The sequence below is a fragment of the Acromyrmex echinatior genome, chromosome 19, assembly GCF_024713525.1.
Source record: "Acromyrmex echinatior isolate Ae372 chromosome 19, ASM2471352v2, whole genome shotgun sequence".
Taxonomy (NCBI): Eukaryota; Metazoa; Arthropoda; class Insecta; order Hymenoptera; family Formicidae; genus Acromyrmex; species Acromyrmex echinatior.
The window spans coordinates 7515476-7535571 of NC_141870.1; the positions used below are offsets into that span (position 1 = coordinate 7515476).

The 20096-nt window shown below is 38.2% G+C and overlaps 2 protein-coding genes across 2 annotated transcripts; one reads left to right on the forward strand and one right to left on the reverse strand.

Annotated features, from left to right (window-relative positions):
• The first annotated feature begins 7676 nt into the window (after window positions 1-7676).
• LOC147906711 (uncharacterized) lies at window positions 7677-19475 on the forward strand. Its single transcript, XM_087416017.1, has 2 exons — window positions 7677-10649; window positions 10733-19475. Exon 2 carries the CDS (start codon window positions 15657-15659, stop codon window positions 16482-16484), a length of 828 nt encoding a protein of 275 aa, XP_087272143.1. The 5' UTR covers window positions 7677-10649; window positions 10733-15656; the 3' UTR covers window positions 16485-19475.
• On the reverse strand, window positions 13753-14363 carry LOC147906712 (uncharacterized). Its single transcript, XM_087416248.1, has 2 exons — window positions 14129-14363; window positions 13753-13931 (listed from the first exon to the last, which is right to left on the reverse strand). Exons 1-2 carry the CDS (start codon window positions 14361-14363, stop codon window positions 13753-13755), a joined length of 414 nt encoding a protein of 137 aa, XP_087272374.1.
• Window positions 19476-20096: the final 621 nt, after the last annotated feature.

Genomic DNA, 20096 nt, shown 5'->3' on the forward strand with positions numbered 1-20096 from the left:
AAACATCTATCGAACCGTTATCGAATGTCTATCGCACCACTTTTAATCCTAACTATACACACTGAGTTCCCAGAAACCTCAACTTCAATTTCTAAATCGAGATCTTTTCGTATTTCTTTTCTTTTTCTTTGAACCAACAGTCGTCGAACGGTACCATCATGTATCGTATTCAACGAATAGAACCATATCAACGTCGACAAGATGTCCGAAATTGACCCGAGTATGATTAAAACATCGCGTCACGCGTATGTAAAACGTATGCACGTACGTACATACTACACATAGCGTACATTCTTCATTTTAAGGCCTTACAAAATTAGCAGAAATATGACAGTGGTCTGTCAGACTGACGTAACCTTTGGTGTATTTTTTAACATTACAGTTCAAAGTTAAATAACTGACACACTAATATCAATGGAGTAATTTATTATAAACGTCTGGATTTTAATCGAGTCACTTTCAATGCAAATTTCCTTTCACAAAGATTTGTGAATTAATTTTCACGCTGCGGGCCTTGTATAGATTTTTTTTATTATTAGGTATTTATATTTTCTCAGCTATATATTTTAGTATTTTTATTATTATTATTAAATCCTCACTTCTAACAAGCTATGCTTTAATAACGTTTATTATTTCCAAATCTGTGCAGTTCTGAATATTTTTGTTAAATCATACAGTGTCATCTTAAAATATATTAGATATCATATTAGATTTATTATTGTACATAAATGCTGCTTTATTATGTATATTTTATATTATTAATATTTTAACTGTTTTATACGATTTTAGACATTTTGCTCATTGGGTAACTAAAAAAGATATTGAAAAAATTGCAAAATGATAGAGAACTCAGTTTTTTATAGAAATAACACTATATGATTAATAGGGCGTTATTTCAGTTTTATAACCTGTATATGTACATATACATACATATACACATATATAGGGTGTTCTGAAATTCGAATCAAAGTATTATATAGCAAGAAAGATCTCGAAAAATTAAGTTAAAAAGTTATTTGTAAATTTTTATTTTAAGCAGAAATTTTTGAAATATGAGGATTCAAATATAACGAGTTACAGCTTATATTTAGATGATCACTTGAATTAGTGAGTGCATTGAAATATACGCTTACTTACTCTATAATATATATTACCGCATATGCAACTCATCGGTAGGTAGCCCTCTAAGCATAGTGTAATTAACCATATTTAAACCTTTATTATTACAAAAATTACTGTTAAAAATAAATAATTACAAGTAACTTTTTCACTTAATCTTTCGAGAACTTTCTTGCTGTAGTACGTAGGCTGCTGGCAAAGTTTCTGCAAACAATATGAAAAAAAAACATGTATTATAAAATTCGGTAAATGGCTTTATTGTTTTTAATAGTATTGTTTTTAGAAGTATTCGCCTTTAAGATCGACAATTTTGCATACGCTCGAACCAATTTTCAAAGCATTTTTTCCACTCTGAGACTGTAACCTCAAAAATCAGTGTACAAAATGTTTCAACAGCTGCTTCAGGCACTGGCGACTCAAATCGCTCACCACGCATCTTCTTTTTAATGTTTGGGAACAAAAAGAAATCATAGGTGATAAATAAGGTGAATACGGACAATAAGTCATCGATGCGACATTTTTACTGATAAAAAATCAACAGTTTGACGTGCTGTGTGACAGCTGGCATTGTCATGATGAAGGATGATGTGATGATTTCGGTTTGTTCTACGCAATTCATTTATGATTTCTGGCAAACAAATTGTTGTATACTAATCTGTATTTACAGTCCTTCGATCCTCTAAAGTCACGATTGCCACATGTCCGGTATAACTGAAGAAACAAGCAACCATTTGCTTGGCAGCACTGCGTGAACAAACAACTTTGGTTGGTTTCGATTCATTTTGAAATACCCCAACAGCGGATTGTTGTTTACTTTCGGGCTCATACGAATCCATAGATCCATGTTTCGTCCCCAGTAATGATATTGTAGACCAAATTTGATCGACCTCGGTTGAATTTCTTGAGCATTTCTTTGCTCCATTTAACACGAGCCTGTTTTTGAGCTTCGGTGAAATTGTGTGGGATCCAACGATTGCAAAGTTTCCGTACGCTCATGCAAGTGATCATGCAAAATCGTATGTATTGCTGTCAATGCCTAAGGATGCCTGAATCTCGCGGTATGTTATATGCCGGTCTCGCTCAATCATTTCACACACAGCATCAACATTAGTGGCAACAACAGACGTGGATGGATGACCTTCACGGAATTCGTTACAAAGAAAGGTTCACGCTGGAATTCGGCAAACCAATTTTAAACAGTCCTTGGATGGTGCTTCATCCCCAAAAGCCAAATGAAGTCGATCGATGCATTGTTTCGGAGTTAGATTACATTTATAAAAAATCATTGCCCGAAAATTTTTACGCGAAATTTCCATTTTGTCACAAAAGTAACTTCTTTTAAAATACTATGCAAATAAAATTAGTTGGCTTGGGTACAAACTGTCAACTGAATTATAAGTTTAAAACGTCTAATTTTACGGATGTGATAGTAGCAGAACATTGGCGCCACTGGAAGTATTAGATTGCAGAAACTTTTCCAGCAGCCTACATATTCTGATTCGCGACACCCTGTATAACTGTATGTACATTAAATTAATTTTTATACGGTTACATGCACATACAATATTATTTATCTATTATATTAAAATAATAAATAAATAATATCATAATATTAGATGTAGTAAAAAGAAATCCATTATTTTCCAATAGATGGCTTTAGTAATCTGTATCTCGTCTACGCGTGACTTAATATAAATTTATTTAATAATAAGAATAAGAAATCGACCAATCATAAAACATGTCTAATATTAATTCTAACGCACTGAAACGAATAAAATCATTAAAACTATTTCTTAACTTAAAGGGAATATCGTTCTCGCAATAGAATAAGCTTTGCTATAGCTATACTTCGCTTAAATCAGCTGATCACACCATCAGCGACTTATTCCACACAGAGTCATAGCTATTTTTAGACGTACAGTCATCATGACTCATCACTGTAAGCAAGTTTAGCCTCCGCATACCTTACCATGTAAGGAGCGAAACTTGCGATCACGCCATTACCTTATAAGGAGCATTACTCATGGACCCTAGTGAATCATGTAATCTACTTTTCTATTGTACTATATAAGAAGCTTCCTTTCCTTAAGAAGGAATCTTACCCGGTTACTTTTGTAAAGAGAGTCAATTTAGAAATCAGATAGGATTACAAGTGAACACACACATATACATATATATTTTTAACCCTAGCATTCATTTTGGCGCTAGAAGTTTCTTTAGAATCTTTTTAATTTTAAATTCTAATTCAGAATCTCCGTGCTCTAAGTCTAAATTGTAACCCCAACCAGTATTCGAAATATAATATTATAACTTAAACATCGAGTGTTCATCATTTCATTCAAAGCCTTGCATTCCAATTGAAGAAGGAAGTTGTCCTATAAATATCATCAACTCCGAACCAGTCTTCAGGAGTAGAAAACAGCTAATTATCCTGGGATTTTAATCTCCTTAACCGAAGGAGATATACACCCACAATAACGTCGCATCTAGGATCCTCTTACCACGGATCATTGGACGTAACATGCCCCCCTCCCAACGCTGATTCTTTTTCAATAGTCTCGTGAGTGGCTCACTAACCATTGCAAATTGCCGAATAAATCGACAGTACCAGGACGATATGCCCAGGAACCGACATCTAATAATTATTTAAAATTAAATAGCTGCAGTATATTGACTGTACAAAGGTAGTATAATAAATTGTTTTTTAATTGGAAACTAGAATGAATGTAAGGATAAAATTTAAGCTGTCTTAGATAAGTTATTGAATTTAGTAGTTATATTAAAATTTTTAAATGAAATTATGGGACGAAAAGACTATAGAATTTTGTATATAAATTTATTAGAGTATTTTATTTATAGTTAAATGAGTTTATATATTTAGTTGGGCGGATTACTAAATTTAATTAACTTTAGTTTAAAATTAAGATATAAATTAGTAGAAGTAATTAATTTAATTAAGGAAGAATTTTTATTTAAAATTAAGTAAGAAATAATTATCTTAAGAATAACAGTAATATTTTTAGAAAGATCATATTGATCAAATTGATTGCGACCTCGATGTTGAATTAAGATAAAAATTAAATGTAAAAGTTTAATATTTAAGTCTGTTCGACTTTTAGAATCTTACATGATTTGAGTTTAGATCGGTGTGATCCAGATCGACTTCTATCTATAATTAGGTTATAAATATTGGTACGAAAGGACTATATTTATGAATTTTAAATTTAAAAAAATATTATTGGGAGTACAAATAAGTTTCCGCCGTTTGACAAAAGACGGAACCACTAGTAAGCAATAAAATTGTCTGATGTAAAACGTTATATCGTAAGGTTGGACATCTGTTAACAACATAACCTTAAAATACTAGCGATTTTGTATCAACATCATATATTTTTTTTTGTGCGAAAATGCCGAGTTTTGAGCCGAATAAGCGTCATTTGCGGGAATTTTTGATTTACTTCTTTAATTTGAAGAAATCTGCAGCTGAGGCTCATCGATTGCTTGTAGAAGCATATGGTGAGACTGCCTTAAGTAAAAGAAGTCGTGAGTGGTTTCAAAAGTTTAAGAACGGTGAATTTGACGTCGAAGATAAAGAAGGCCGAAAGTGTACGAAGACGCGGAATTGGAAGCATTATTGGATGAAGATTCGTGCCAAACGCAAAATTTGCACTTACATTAGGAGCGACTCAACAAGCAATTTCACATCGTTTGAAATCATTGGGAATGATTCAAAAGCAAGAGAATTAGGTTCCATATGAACTGAATCGTTGAACGCCGATTTTCCATATGTCAAATGCTGCTTGTCAGATATAAACGAAAGGGTTTTTTGTATCGTATAAGTATGGTGATGAAAAATGGATCCACTACGATAACTCAAAGAAGAGGAAATCATGGGGATCACCTGGCTATGCTTCAACATCGATAACCAAGTCGAATATTCATTGGAAAAAAACTCATGTTGTGTATTTGATAGGATCAGCTTGGTGTCGTGTATTATAAGTTGCTCAAACCGAACGAAACCGTTACTGGGGCTCTCTACCGAACACAATTGATGAGATTGAGCCGAGCTCAAAGAAAAACGCGCCCACTACTACTCCAGGCATGACAAAATTATTCTCCTGCATGATAATGCTCGACCAGATGTTGCGGCACCGGTCAAAACCTACATGGAAACACTCAATTAGGAAGTTCTATTCCACTCGCCGTATTCGCCAGACATTGCCCCTTCCGATTACCATCTATTTCGATCGATGACGCATGGCCTGTCTGAGCAGCACTTCACATCATATGAAGATACCAAAAATTGGATCGATAATTGGATAGCCTTAAAAGATGAAGCGTTCTTTCAACGCGGTATCCGTATGCTACCAGAAAGATGGGAAAAAGTAATGGCTAGCAATGGACAATACTTTCAAGAAAACATTATGTACCATTCTTTCTCAATAAATGCTTAATTTTTGATAAAAAACGGCGGAAACTTATTTGTACTCTCAATATATTTTAATATATCATTAAAAAATAAATAAGGATTAATAATAAATTCTAATTGATAATAACAGAGAAGAGAAAAGAAAAATAATTATTAGATTAAGATTTTTTTTTATTTATTACTTTGGCAAAATAGTGCATTAAATTTAGAATTTAATATTAAATATATAAATATATGATATATAAGTAATTTTAAAGTATATGAATTATATCTTAATGAATTTGGTTAGATTAATTATTTTAGAAATTTATGTATTAGTGAGAGTGGCTTTTTTGATTCTTTTAGAGCGTAAAATTTTGGGATATATTCAAAAGCGTATGAAGCCCAATAAAGTAGGATTAGAGAGATTATTACAGCCTTTTAGAGATGCTATTAAGTTGTTTAGTAAAGAGGTTTTTATTGTTTATAAATCAAATTATTAAGTATATTATATTTGTCCTATTATTTTATTTATGGTAATGATAATAAATTGGTTAATATATGGGTATATTACTAATATTTATTTAAATTATTCATTATTAGATTTGATTATTATTTTATTATTATAGGTTATATATTTATATTGAGATGATTTTCTAATTTTTTATACTCATTAATGGAGGCGGTTCGGAGAATTTTTCAGACTTTATCGTATGAAGTCAATTTAATTATGATTTTTTTAGTATTAAGGGGATGCTGGAGCGAAGGCTGAAGTTAATCAAGGTCGATATTACAGGTTTTTATTATATTTCCAATATATAAGATGCTAACGCCCTATGAGTTAATATGATCATACAGGAAATTCGATCGATTAATTATCATCGATATTTTTATTCCGTTTTCTACGTTATCATCTTAGCAAGGACGTGTATTAGGATGGGTTCCACAAATGTAAGATTTATTTTGGAAAATTTTCCAATTTTAGAATTGAGAAAAAATAAACCGTAATTGAAGTTAATCTTATATTTGTAGAATCGGGCCTTAGAAATACAGTGTTATGTATTATGTACACATGCAGTGTAGGCCGTGTTCCAGTATATATCACCAGTATTAAAAATCTGTAATATACATAAAGTACAGATTTTTAACTTTAATAGTTATATCGATACGAAGCCATAATAGCACTTTTTCTTTATGTCCAATGCCATTTTAGGTAATAATAATATAGTATCAATAAATGAATACGACATTGCATATACATAATATAATTCTTTTTCATGAATATCTATGAAACATGTGTCCATATATTGACAATAATATATGTTATATCTTGACTAAACCTTAAAATGATATTGATAGGAAAAAGTGATACTACGACTGTGTACCGATATTGACTGCGAGTACTGAAAATATGTAACTATAGATTTTCAGTATTGACAGTGTACATTGACACATGGCCCTGACTTAAAATGACATTGTACGACAGGAAAGCATTTTTCCTGTCGTACAATGTCATTTTAAGTCAGGATGTGATATGTATTAGCTATACATAGATATATTACATATATAATTACTATACCATTTTTTGCTACGTTTAATAAAGTTAATCATGTTAAAATATTAGTGGTGTGTGTACTTAAATATAATATACATATAGGCAATATTATACAATATTGCATATATGTATACTATAATGTGTGAATATACATACGTTGCAGATAGAAGTTATCAATGCTAAGCTATTTATGCATTCCCTATGTTTAAATATGAATAGTAAAGCAAGGCGGGTTCTAACCCATGAAGCTATAGGGGAACGCGGGGTGCGGGGAAATACTCGTAGGCGCGGGGGATACCTAACGCGGGGAAAGAGAGGGAAAGGTCCGGACTCCTACACAATAGGGCTCCTTTTTTTTGTTGTCAAAATTTGACCATGTTTTTCTTTAAAAATGTATCGGTAATAAAGGCTTGCATGTTACAAAAAGATAGAGCGCGCGTAACGTGAAGAAAGGATGGAAGAATCAATAGAGTACGAATTTCTTTTGTACGATACAGTTTTTTCAATATGGTTTTTCCTGGCGCGTCGAGGCATATATATATATATGCCTCGACGATAATATATATATATATATATATATATATATATATATATATATATATATACTATCAGATCGGTGACATGTCGCCAAGTATTAATAGAAGCACCAATGTTTTTCGGTTGTTAAACAAAAAAAAAACATAACTCTTCCATAAGTAAATGTGGAAGACAGGATGTGCAAGTATTCACACAAAGGCGAGTACTCCAAGTAGAACGCACCCTTTTTTTTGTCATCGATTTCTCTTTTATTACTTGAACATGTGTTCTCTCATTTAGAAAATATTTACTTAAATTTTACGATCGACAATCTAAAAAATTAAAAGCTACGCTTTGTGATTCCTCATTTATTTTACCAACTTCCTATTGTTGACGCCTTTCAATTTGCTTTTACATGTTTGGAAATATGAGTCTTTATTTATACACGATTGGTTCAGTACATACAAAATCTAAATGTGGATCCTGTGTAAATAGGATTTTTTCTCTACATGATTTGTAACCTTTGTCGTAAATTGTGCCGTGGATCTGACGATTCTGAGGATCTATGTTTTTTGTTTATGTTTCCAATATCGTTGGAAAGATTTTCTAATGGCACGTTTCTTGAATATTGTCATGATCGGTGACCGTTAAAGCTTGAGTTTTATGTTTACTTTGTATTAACGACTGTTTTGTCGAAATTTTCATGAAACAAAGAAATCTTGGAGTCCATTGGACATAATAAAATATATAAAAGGGCATAAGTGCTCGATGCACCACAATGGTGTCCTGGAAGACGAACGAATCAGTCGCTTCAGTTATTGACGATAAGCATAATATGGCTAACCATCATGCGAACATAGCCAACGCAGTCGAGTATGTTCAAAACGCAGATCCGGAACATTTCGCACATATCAGAGATGAAGTGTTCGAAGTGTTCGAAGAAGTGAACTTCGAAGAAATCGATTCCGACGAAGAAATATTATCAGACGACGCTGACTATACTAGCGATTTGAGCGAGCGTGATACAGATTACGTAGAAAGATTTGTGCCATCATCAGAAATCCGTGCACTGAACAACCGTACTAAACACTGTATAATTCATTGCTACGACGAGTGCTTTAAGTATATGTGCAGAATGTATGATCCGTTTGACTAATACTGATATCGCAGGATTGTATCTCGTAAGGAAGCACGATATTGGATATATTTACGCGCTAAGCGGTCAGTCTTGCACAAATTGCAGACTACCAATACGTTATATTATCATGCAACAAGTGCCTACAGTGCACACATTGAAAAAATTATTGCGAATAGTGAGCGAAAATATTGTGAGCGAAACACTACACCAGGAAATATGTGGGAAGACTATAATGTAGACGATGTTCTATATGTTCTCGGTAATCTGCAAAAAAGAGACACAGGTGCGCGAATATCGCCGGTGCAATTTCTACGCGATCGCGAATTAGGTATACGTGGTGAGAAACATGGAATAGTTATTAGAGAGCCTGTTTCTGACTGATCTTTACTCGCGCGACAGAAAGTGTACCCATGGTTACGAGACAAATATTACGAGGACGATGAATATGAAAAGAGACATTAGTGGAATAGAAATGTTCAAGTAATAAAGGACGATTATTATTGAGCGAAGAAAATTGCAGATAAGAGTAAAGGTTGGTGCATATGCAATAGTGCATATTAAAATTCCCGCGGGTAATGAAAAGTGCGTCGAACTGCTGATTATCGACAATATGGATGGAGTTTCATGATCGTGATCTTACGCTAAAACTATTTTTCGATAGATGCGACGATCAATGTTTTGAATGTGAACAGTGCACTTTCACAAACAAATATAATGAAAAAGTGTTAGAACGTTATGACATTTTAGATATGTCACGGTGCTGCAACGTGTGTGAACGAGTCACGTGCAAGTGCTTCATGGAAGAGTGTGATGTGATCTAAAGACTGTAAAAAAAAAAGACATGAAAAATCACGAGCAAGTGGAACGCGAATTGTTGGAACAGTGCAGCCAGATCGCTACTCTGGTGGAGTGTTTCGCGTGGCTGCAACGATGCGACGAGTGCATCGAGCGGCTCGAAGAACTTCGTCGTGCCAAGCGTCCGCGTCTCGCCGTTGGACACAGACAATCTGCGGTGGCGAGGATCGCGCGGGTGCAAAAGTGCAATTGGAGCGACGTTTCGTGCACGTTGGTGGCGAGTACGCGAGTAAAGATTGCGACGAAAGATCTCTCTGGCGACGCCGCGTTTGAAAGCCGTATATCGACAGCTGTGATAAACTCTAATCACATTGAGCCGCGACGGTTTTTGGAAGACGCGAAAGCAATAGTGTTCGAGCGTGTGCGAGACGCAGTAGAAAGACACGATAGCGCAAAAGTGAACACTGCCTTCAATGGTGAATTCGTGACGAAGGATAAACGTGCTCATAAGAGCATAATTATCAAAGAACAGCGAGATATACCGATACACCGATTTGCGCGAGTGGTACGATTTGGATTTGAGTAGCGTGTCATCGAGCCTATCCTAGCATCGCTCGAAGAATTCCAGGAACGAGGATGGGCATTATTACGTATAGTGAATTTAACATGAACAAATTAAATCCTATGCGCGCGGGATGCCACATCAAAGTGCCGTGGGAAATCACGACGAAACGAGCGGTGATCAGTGTGCGTACGACGGACAATGCGTGCTTCGCGTGGTCGCCGCGCTGTACCCGGCTAAAAAGTATACGGGAATCGTCGTATCCACATTATACGACAGTACTGAATCTCGCAAACATTGAGTTTCCAGTGACTTTAAAAGACATTTCTAAATTCGAACGGTTGAACGCGGTGTCGATCAACGTGTACGGCATCGAGAATAAACAGATCCTTCCTCTGCGACTCACCAATGAAAAGAAGGAGAAACACGTCAACGTGCTGTACGTGCAAGATCCACGCAATGACGGTGTTGGGCATTTTGCGTGGATAAAAATCCTATCCCATCTCGTGAGTTCGCAGATTAGTGGGAAAAAGAACAAGAAATTTTTCTGCGATCGGTAAATATACATGAAAAATTATTATAATTTCCGTCTTACTAATAAAATAAATGGTAATAGTTATAATTTTTTTCTTTTTTCAGATGCTTGCACTACTTCAATACCAACGAAAAATTGCAGTCGCACGTAATGGACTGCGAGAAGATGAACGACTTCGCTATCCGACTGCCGAGCGTGGACGACAAGTGACTCGAATTTGAGAACCATTGCAATAAGCAGAGCGCCCCATTCATCGTCTACGCTGACTTGGAGTGCGTTCTACGGAAGATTGAACTTGAAAGGGAAAATGCGTCGTCGTCGTCGTCGTCGTACACGTATCAACGGCACGAGCTATTTAGTATAGGATACTACGTGCGATGTTCGTACAACGACGCGTTATCGTTGTATCGGTTCCGTCGCGATGAAGATTGCATAACGTGGTTCGCGCGACAACTCAACGATTTGGCGCATCGAGTTAAAAATAGCATCCGCCAACGTACCCATGGAAACGTTGTCGAAAGAACAATTGGAGACGTACCGTAGCGCGACGCGTTGCCATATTTGCGAGAAACCATTCGCGCCGGTCGATACGCGGGTCCGCGATCATTGTCATCTCACCGATAGATTCCAGCGCATGGAAATTATAATTTAAATTATAAAAATTCATTTTATATTCCGATCGTTTTTCACAATTTATCAGGCTATGACGCGCATTTTATAATTAAAGAAATTGCTACCGCGTTCGAAGGACATGTAGATATACTACCGATAACTAAAGAAAAATATATTTCATTCACTAAAAATGTCGATAGCATCAAAGACACAAATGAAAAGAATTTTCAGAAAAATTGCATAAAATTACGATTTATCGATTCTTTAAAATTTCTAAACGTAAGCCTCGATAAATTGACGCCGTTTTTAAGTAAAGACAAATTAAAAATTGTACGTTCCGAATTTCCAACATTATCGGATGAAGAATTTGAATTACTCACACGAAAAGATGTCTTTCCGTACGATGTACATTGATCGCGTCGAAAAATTGCAGGACACGCGCTTACTACCGCGCGAATTATTTTTCAGTTCGTTAACGGGCGATACAGTATCTGAGAGCGATTACGCTCACGCTGCGTCTGAAAGTGATTCTCCATTCAAACGCTCGGCAAGTGATCTGTACTTGAAAACCGATGTCTTGTTATTGGCCAACATTTTCGAAAATTTCCGCGAAAGTTGTGTCGCGAGTTACGGTCTCGATCCCGCGCATTACTATACTCGTACATTGCCTGGTTTCACGTGGAACGCGATGCTAAAACATACACGTATAAGATTCGAGTTACTCACCGACATCGATATGATCATGTTCATCGAGCGCGGTATACGCGGTGGTCTCAGTCAATGTTCCGGTAGATAGGCTAATAACAAGTACATGCGTACGACTCATCGAAACCGTCGTCGTACTTGATGTACTACGATGTTAACAATTTATACGGAATTTATAGGCGATGTGTCAACCATTGCCATACGCCGAATTTCGATGGGCCGAAGACGCTGCGAATTTTGACGTGAGAGCGATCGCTTTGGATTCATCCATCGGTTACATTCTCGAAGTCGATCTCGAGTATCCACAACATCTAGACGATCTGCACACTGACCTGCCGTTCTGTCCGACGCGCGATAAGCCGCCCGGCAAGCGCGAGGCTAAACTTTTAGCGACGCTGTACGATAAACAGTGTTATGTCATCCACTACCGCAACCTGCAACAATGTACTCGTCACGGTCTTCGCGTAACAAAGATTCATTGAGTACTACAATTCGCGCAATCTCCATGGCTTCGCGATTATATTGAACTCAATACAAATTTCAGAACTCGCGCTAAAAGTGATTTCGAGAAAAATTTATATAAATTAATGAACGCTGTATTCGATAAAACTATGGAGAATGTGCGCAACCACGTTGACGTAAATTGATTAACAAAATGGGATGGACGGTACGGTACGGAGGCAATGAACGTGAAACCGAATTTCACAGTCATAGCATCTTTGCGGAAAATTTGATCGCCGTCGAACTGTGCAAACTCGAAGTGAAGTTCAACAAGCCGATTTACGTGGGTATATGTATACTCGACATATTGAAAGTCTGCTTATACGAATTTCATCACGAGTATATGTTACCACTGTTTCGCGACAAATGTAAAATTATGTATACCGACATGGACAGTCTTATATACAGCATCGAGTGCGAGGATGTTTATGAGACTATGAAACGCGATATCGCTAGATTCGACACGAGCGATTATCCGATGGACAACGCGTACGGTATGCCTCTCGTGAACAAAAAAGTACCTGGTCTGATAAAGGACGAAAATAATTCGGTGTGATGACCGAATTCGTTGGTCTCAGAACGAAGATGTACGCGGTGAGGGTGGACGGCAAGAGAGAAACTAAAAAAGCGAAAGGCGTAAAGAGTAACGTCGTAGCGCGAACGATAACGTTCAACGATTACACGCGGTGTTTGAACGAAGAGATCGAAATGACTCGTCGTCAATGTGTATACGATCTAAACTGCACGATGTGTACACGATATCCGAATCGAAAATCGCTCTGAGTCCATACGATGACAAACGATACGTCGTACCGGACTCGACGGAGACGTTATGCCCCGTGGGGGCATTGGCGGATACCTTTGTAATAAATATATGTGTGTGTATGTGTTTTTGTGTGTGTGTGTGTGTGTGTGTGTGTGTGTGTGTATGTGTGTGTGTATCAACATTTATATTACTATTATGTTTTTTCTACATTTTTAAATATTTTCATGTGTACATGTTACTATTATCACAATGTACATGTTACTATTATCACAATGTACATGTTACTATTATCATTATAATTTGCACGTAATGCATTTGTTTATATAAGTACTAGTTACTATTACGTTTTATGTAGTACCATTTATTATGTATTACTATTATTTTCATTTCATGTACATTTATATACGTATTTTATATCTGTATACTGTAAAACGAAGATGAATGGGAAGTAATAAAAAATATACGTTTATATACTTATATTGATATATTTTTTATATGTAGAATTAAAATATATGAATCAAAATTATTATTGTTATTTTATCAAATAATATTGTTTTTGTGTATCCATGAATTGTGCGATCCATCGAATCCCAGCCACTTAACGTACACCTTGTCTCCCTTCCTGCGCAGTACTTTCTCCACGAGATACACGTCCGGATGAGTAGCGCGATGCAACTCGTACTCGTAGAATGCTCCAGCGACGGATTTTCCGCGATAATCTTCGAGTAAATAGGTTACAGGATTGATACCTTAACGATCGTAAACACCTCGGTGGTCCAATTTGGCGCGTAACCCTTCTAAAAAATCGTCTTGTACTTGCTCACGCCGAATCGCCTATTTTGAATTTTGCAGGACCCGCAATCTTTATCGCGCTGTACACCGTGTTCAAGAGTCTTTCGGCGATCGCGGGACTTACTTCGGCGGGTCGCATGCCGATAGTACTTGCGCGCGTTGTCTGACAGGAGACGCGGCAGCTTGTCGACCCACTTGTAATTGCCGTTGAGCGTAAACATCTTCCACATGTCGTTCTTGAGCGTGCGATGGAACTGCTCGACCATTGACGCTTTCAACGTCGAATACGTGGAATAGTGATTAACATCGTGCTTTTTCAAGATTTTCTGCAAATCGGCGTTGTAAAACTCTTTCCCCATATCCGTTTGTAAATTTTTCAGACATCATCTACTCTCTCGAACGATCTCGGCGATAGCGTTAGCCGTCTCGTTTCCACCCTTGCTCTTGAGTGGTATGGCCCACGCGTATTTGCTCAACACATCGATGACGGTGAGTATGTAGTGGTCGCCTCTGTTGAAACCCGGTACAGGCGCATCTCAGCGACATCAGCCTGCCACAGATCGTCGTATCCTCGAACTATAACGTGCCTTCGCGGAAAATTTCTTCTCGCAGGAGCGTGCAATACCTCGACGAGTCGACGTCTCTCGGAGCTAATTTTCTCTCTCTTTTTCGCAGATTTCTTTTTCATGATTCGACGCGTAATACACTGAGTACGAGAAAATAATCTATTTTTTCTCGCTGATGTTACTCGACTGAATCGTTTCATGGATACGCGATTTAATTTATAATAAGACCAGCTTCGCGAAGTTCCTCGATAATCGACAGCATCTCGTTGTCGTGAGCGTTGTTGCCTGCTCGGTGCGAAGCGTCGAGCAATCGTAGACGATTCACCAGCTCGTTGGGATCATCCCAGTGCTCGTAATCGATCGCGTTGTCGTTCAATGTCATTGCATGAGGTAATCCCTTTCCAGCTACCAGTTTTGCGGCCCGGGCACTCGGCTTACGAAGCGATTAGCCGAGGTGACGCGGGCATAAATCCGCTGGACGCGGCGTGCCGAGAACACGACATCGCGTATTCTCGGAGCAACAATCTCACTGATAGACACGCGGCAGACAAAGTACTCGCCGAGAAGGCGCGGAAATGTGTCACCGCGAGAGATTCGGCTCTGAGCGAGAGAGACGCCGCTGCTGTCATTTGGGCAGCGATGAAAGCCAAGACCAAGATCGGCATGGGCATGAAATCAAAGAAGAAGACGACAAAAGACAAGAGGAAAAAGACAACGAAAAAGCGGATACTTCCAATGGCAAAACGAGGTGGTGCGTTATCTTTTCTGCCAATGTTGGGCGCGCTCGGGTCCTTGACTGGTGAAGCGGTAAACGATAGCAAAGCCGCGCGACGTCAGCTCGAGGAACTGCAACGTCACGACCGCGCGATGGAACAAGGCCGCGGTCTGTATCTCGCTCCCTACAAATATGGACGCGGACTGTATCTCAGCCCCTATAAACGCGGACAGGACGTCCTATCAGACGTACGATCAGAACTTCTGCGGTCAAATGTTTCTGCGGTTTCTACAAACGATAGACGCGCGTGAATTTAAAAAGCTCGACGAGGTGCTGTAAAATCTCAGTATTAGTCGAACGCTTTTTCCGTCATGTCGCTGACACTTACGCTGAGCGGGAAGAGCACCGTCCTCGCGGCGAGCTACTTTCCCTCCATAGATTTGAGTGACGGCGATTACGAGCTCAGTCTGGCGATTTCTGAAACTTATGACACGATACCGAATGTAAACGAATCGAACAATAAATTTTATTTTGGCAAAGACGACGCAGAAATTACAATTCCCGAGGGTTCGTACGAAGTGCGAGACATAAATGAATTTTTGAAACGTACGATTTTACGGAAAGATTCGCACCGCAACGCACTTGAAACCGTTGACGTAGTGCGTGGTGACAATAATAACAACAACAACAACAACAACAACAATAACAACAACAATGACACTGATGATGATGATGATGATGATAATGGTGAGGGAGGAGAATATCCGATTACGCTCCGCGCAAATTACAACACGATGAGATGCGAGATTAAATGTGCATACAGAATAAACTTTGGCAAGCCCAACAGCATTGGATCGCTGCTGGGATTCTCGTCGAAGCGTATACTGCGACCGCGAAGATGGCACGAATCGAACATGTCGATCAACATAATGAACGTAAACGTTATCCGCGTAGAGTGTAACGTGACCGCGGGCGCGTACAGCAACGGCAAAAGCGCGCACACGATACACGAATTTTCGCCGAGCGTGCCACCAGGATATAAGATATCGGAGAGGCCGACGCAGATCATTTACCTGCCGATGACGGTACGGAGCATTACGGATCTAACGATACGCGTCGTCGACCAGAACGGACGATTACTCGATTTTCGCGGAGAGATCACCGTCAGATTGCACGTGCGACAGCGACAGCGAGCATGAGATGCTCGTATTAAACGGAGCGGAGCGCATGCAGAGAGATAACGCTATTCTTTACAAGACTGGTAATATCACCGCTCGATAACGCTCGCTCATTCAATTGCGTCAGCAAGAAGTGCGTCGAACGTTAAATTTTTACAATCTTTGGGATTCGTGGTGCGCAACTTTTAAGATGACTGATATCTTAAACATTAAAGACGAACCGATCTTTGACGATCGCATCATCAAGATTGAGATTCACACGTACAACCCGTTCGCCAACACCACGTACATTTGGGTACAGCGATGAAATAAGAATACCCATACAGCAACAGGATCTATATACACTGCCGTACGAAAACTTTCTATATGTCGAGGGAAAACTGACGAAGAACAAAGTGGTCCAGGGTGCTCATGTGACATTGGGAAATAATTGCGTCGGGTTCATATTCGATGAGATTCGATATGAACTCAATGGTGTGGAGATTGATCGTAATAGAAATGTGGGTATAACTAGCACGCTCAAAAACTATGTAATAGTGTCATCCGACAGAAGCGTGATTCTACGGAATGCCGGCTGGGATGCGCAGACTACTGCAGCCGGATATTTTAATTTCTGTGTACCCTCTACGTACTGCTGGGATTTTGCGAAGATTACAAACGCGTGGTGATCAACGCTCGTCATAAGTTGATTTTAATACGAGCGTGCAACGACAACAATTGTCTGACGGGAGATCCGGCGATAGAGCCAATGCTCGAATGCCACATGTGTTATTGAGCGAGATAAAAAGCTGTCGATGCTGCGCGCTTTGGAGAGAAGACGATATCTGAGCATGGCTTTTCGCTCGTGGGATTTGTACGAATTTCCGCTCTTGCAGAGCACAACCAAGCATTTGTGGGCCATCAAGACGGCTACTCAGCTCGAAAAGCCGCGCTACGTTATTTTCGCTATGCAAACAGGTCGAAAAAACGTCATGTCCAAGGATGTAAGTCGATTCGACGACTGCAAATTAACCAATGCAAAACTTTACCTGAATTCGGAATGTTATCCGTACGATGACTTGAATCTGGATTTTGACAAAAACAGATGTGCGATTCTGTACGAATTGTACGCGTGTTTCTACTACGGATACGAGTATCTCGAGCCGAGTCTCACCTTTATAACTTTTTTACGTAATGGTCCATTCGTGATCATCGATTGCTCTCGACAGAACGAATCAATCAAGAGTGGCACCGTGGACGTGTTAGACTTTGAATGTAAAGAGAATGTACCTGCAAATACAACAGTCTATTGTCTCATCATACACGATCGCGTGATTCAGTATAATCCATTGACCAATGTTGTGCGCAAAATCACCTAAGTGCACCTCTAACACGATAAGATCTACGATACGTCGCAATCGACCGCAACCGACTGCAGTCTTCTCGACAACATGCTCATGCCAACGTTCGTGGATCTGCAAGGATTCATCGTTAACAAGAAATTTATCGTGAAGGAAGTGGCGGTGCTGAAACAGGGGACCGTTCTCACGCATTACATTTTAACGAGTCCCGTGCCATGGAAATTTTTGACAAGATCCGACAGGTTTTGCGTCTCCTGGTTGATTGCTTATCACCATGGATTGCAATGGGAGGACGGGACGATCCCGTACAACGAGGCAAAACGTCTAATTACGATGGCTGTATTTGAAGATAATGCTGTCGTGTATGTCAAGGGACGCGAGAAACGAACGTGACTGCGGAACTTGCTTCTGGACGATGAACGAGAACGCATGTACATTGAGACCTTGGATGCAATTTACGAAGACATGGAATCTTTATCTAATCTAGATGTTACTAATATTATACGATGTGGACAACATATTAAGAATTGCGCGTTACAAAATGTATTGAAAATATATAACTGGTGGTTGCAAAAAAATTTTTTAAATAAAAATACGTTAACGTATTTATTATGTATTTCTTTTCCCTTTGTAATGTACGTATAAACGTATGTATAAACGTATGTATAAACGTATGTACGTATGTATAAACGTATGTATAAATTCGTGACAAAGAAAATACGCAGAAAGACTTGATAAAACGTGTCGCAACATGTTCGAAATTCTTGGAAAGAGGGGGAGGACCTGTCTTCTCTCATCGATTCCTGAAGTATTACGTCACAATTTACGCGGATGCAATCAGTCTTGCGATACCCGCTTGTACGAACGGTTGAAAAAATGTATTTCGCTAAAGAGAGCAGTGCATCATATGATGTAAAGAAGGAATATAACATGTAAGTTTCAACTTTCTATACACAAAAGAAATGTTTTTTAACATTATGTATGTACACAGTACGGAGCATCGTGCGGTGCGTTTACTGAGCAGACGTTACGATCTGACGAATACGGGCTACAAATTTTTGAAATTGGAATCAACGTTAGCCTACCGAGGAGGTCACCCTTAGAGATCGCGGCCACGAACTATCGCTGTTTCTCGAAACGTGGAAGAGCCTCTACGAGCAGCGAGGAAATATTTACAAGCTGTTTCGAAACGAATACAAGGATAATTTTATAAGCATTGGACCGCTAACCGTCAGTGTTTGCATGCTGAACGATGCTACGCTCGTACATCTCGATTTTTCATCCGTATGCATTACGATGACCGAAACGACGCTACGCCGTATGTTTGACTTTAACGGTGTATCGATGTAACGTTCGAACGATTAGCTCGACTCGTCGATACGGTAGATACTAAGTATACGCGATTCTCCAACATCGCATCTGAGAACATTATATGTGATAGCAACATCTTCAATGGACATCAGCTCGTCGATTGCGAACTATTAGCTTTAGTTTTTAATAAGTACAAAAACCGATGTAATAAGATGTGAATAAAACATTTTTGTTCGCATTATTTTGTGTGTATTGTTTTTTACTACCCATCCTTTGTCTCGACGCGCAAGGAAAAACCATAAAATTGAAAAAACTGTATCGTACAAAAGAAACTCGTACTCTATTGATTCTTCCATCCTTTCTTCACTCATAGCACGTTACGCGCGCTGTATCTTTCTTTAACATGCAAACCTTTATTACTGATGCATTTTTAAAGAAAAACATGGTCAAATTTTGACGCCAAAAAAAAAAGGAATCCTATTATGTAGAATTCCGGACCTTTACCCCTCTTTCCCCGCGTTAGATATCCTCCGCGCCTATGAGTATTTCCGCGTTCCCCTCTAGTCCCATTGGTTAGAACCCACCTTACTTTACTACTAATATGCAATATTAAAATTGTATACATATATTATATATATATATATATATATATATATATATATATAATGCGTATATATAATATGTGCACATAAAATGAAGATTTATCAGAGGATTCGTAATTTGATTATTTTTTTTTAAATATTACGTCTGATCATCTGCGTTTGACTCTCGTTAACTTTATGTTAGTTGTATGTATATTCTGATATTGAAAATATAAAAGCATATATCACTGATATCTATATTATATATTATATTTGATCACAAAAAAATATATCTCTTTTTATTAAACGTAGAAGAAAGAGGACATCAGTACACCTTTTTGTTACACGTAATAAAAAGGGATGAAGTAGCTACACACATATGTGAAAATGAATTAGAAATA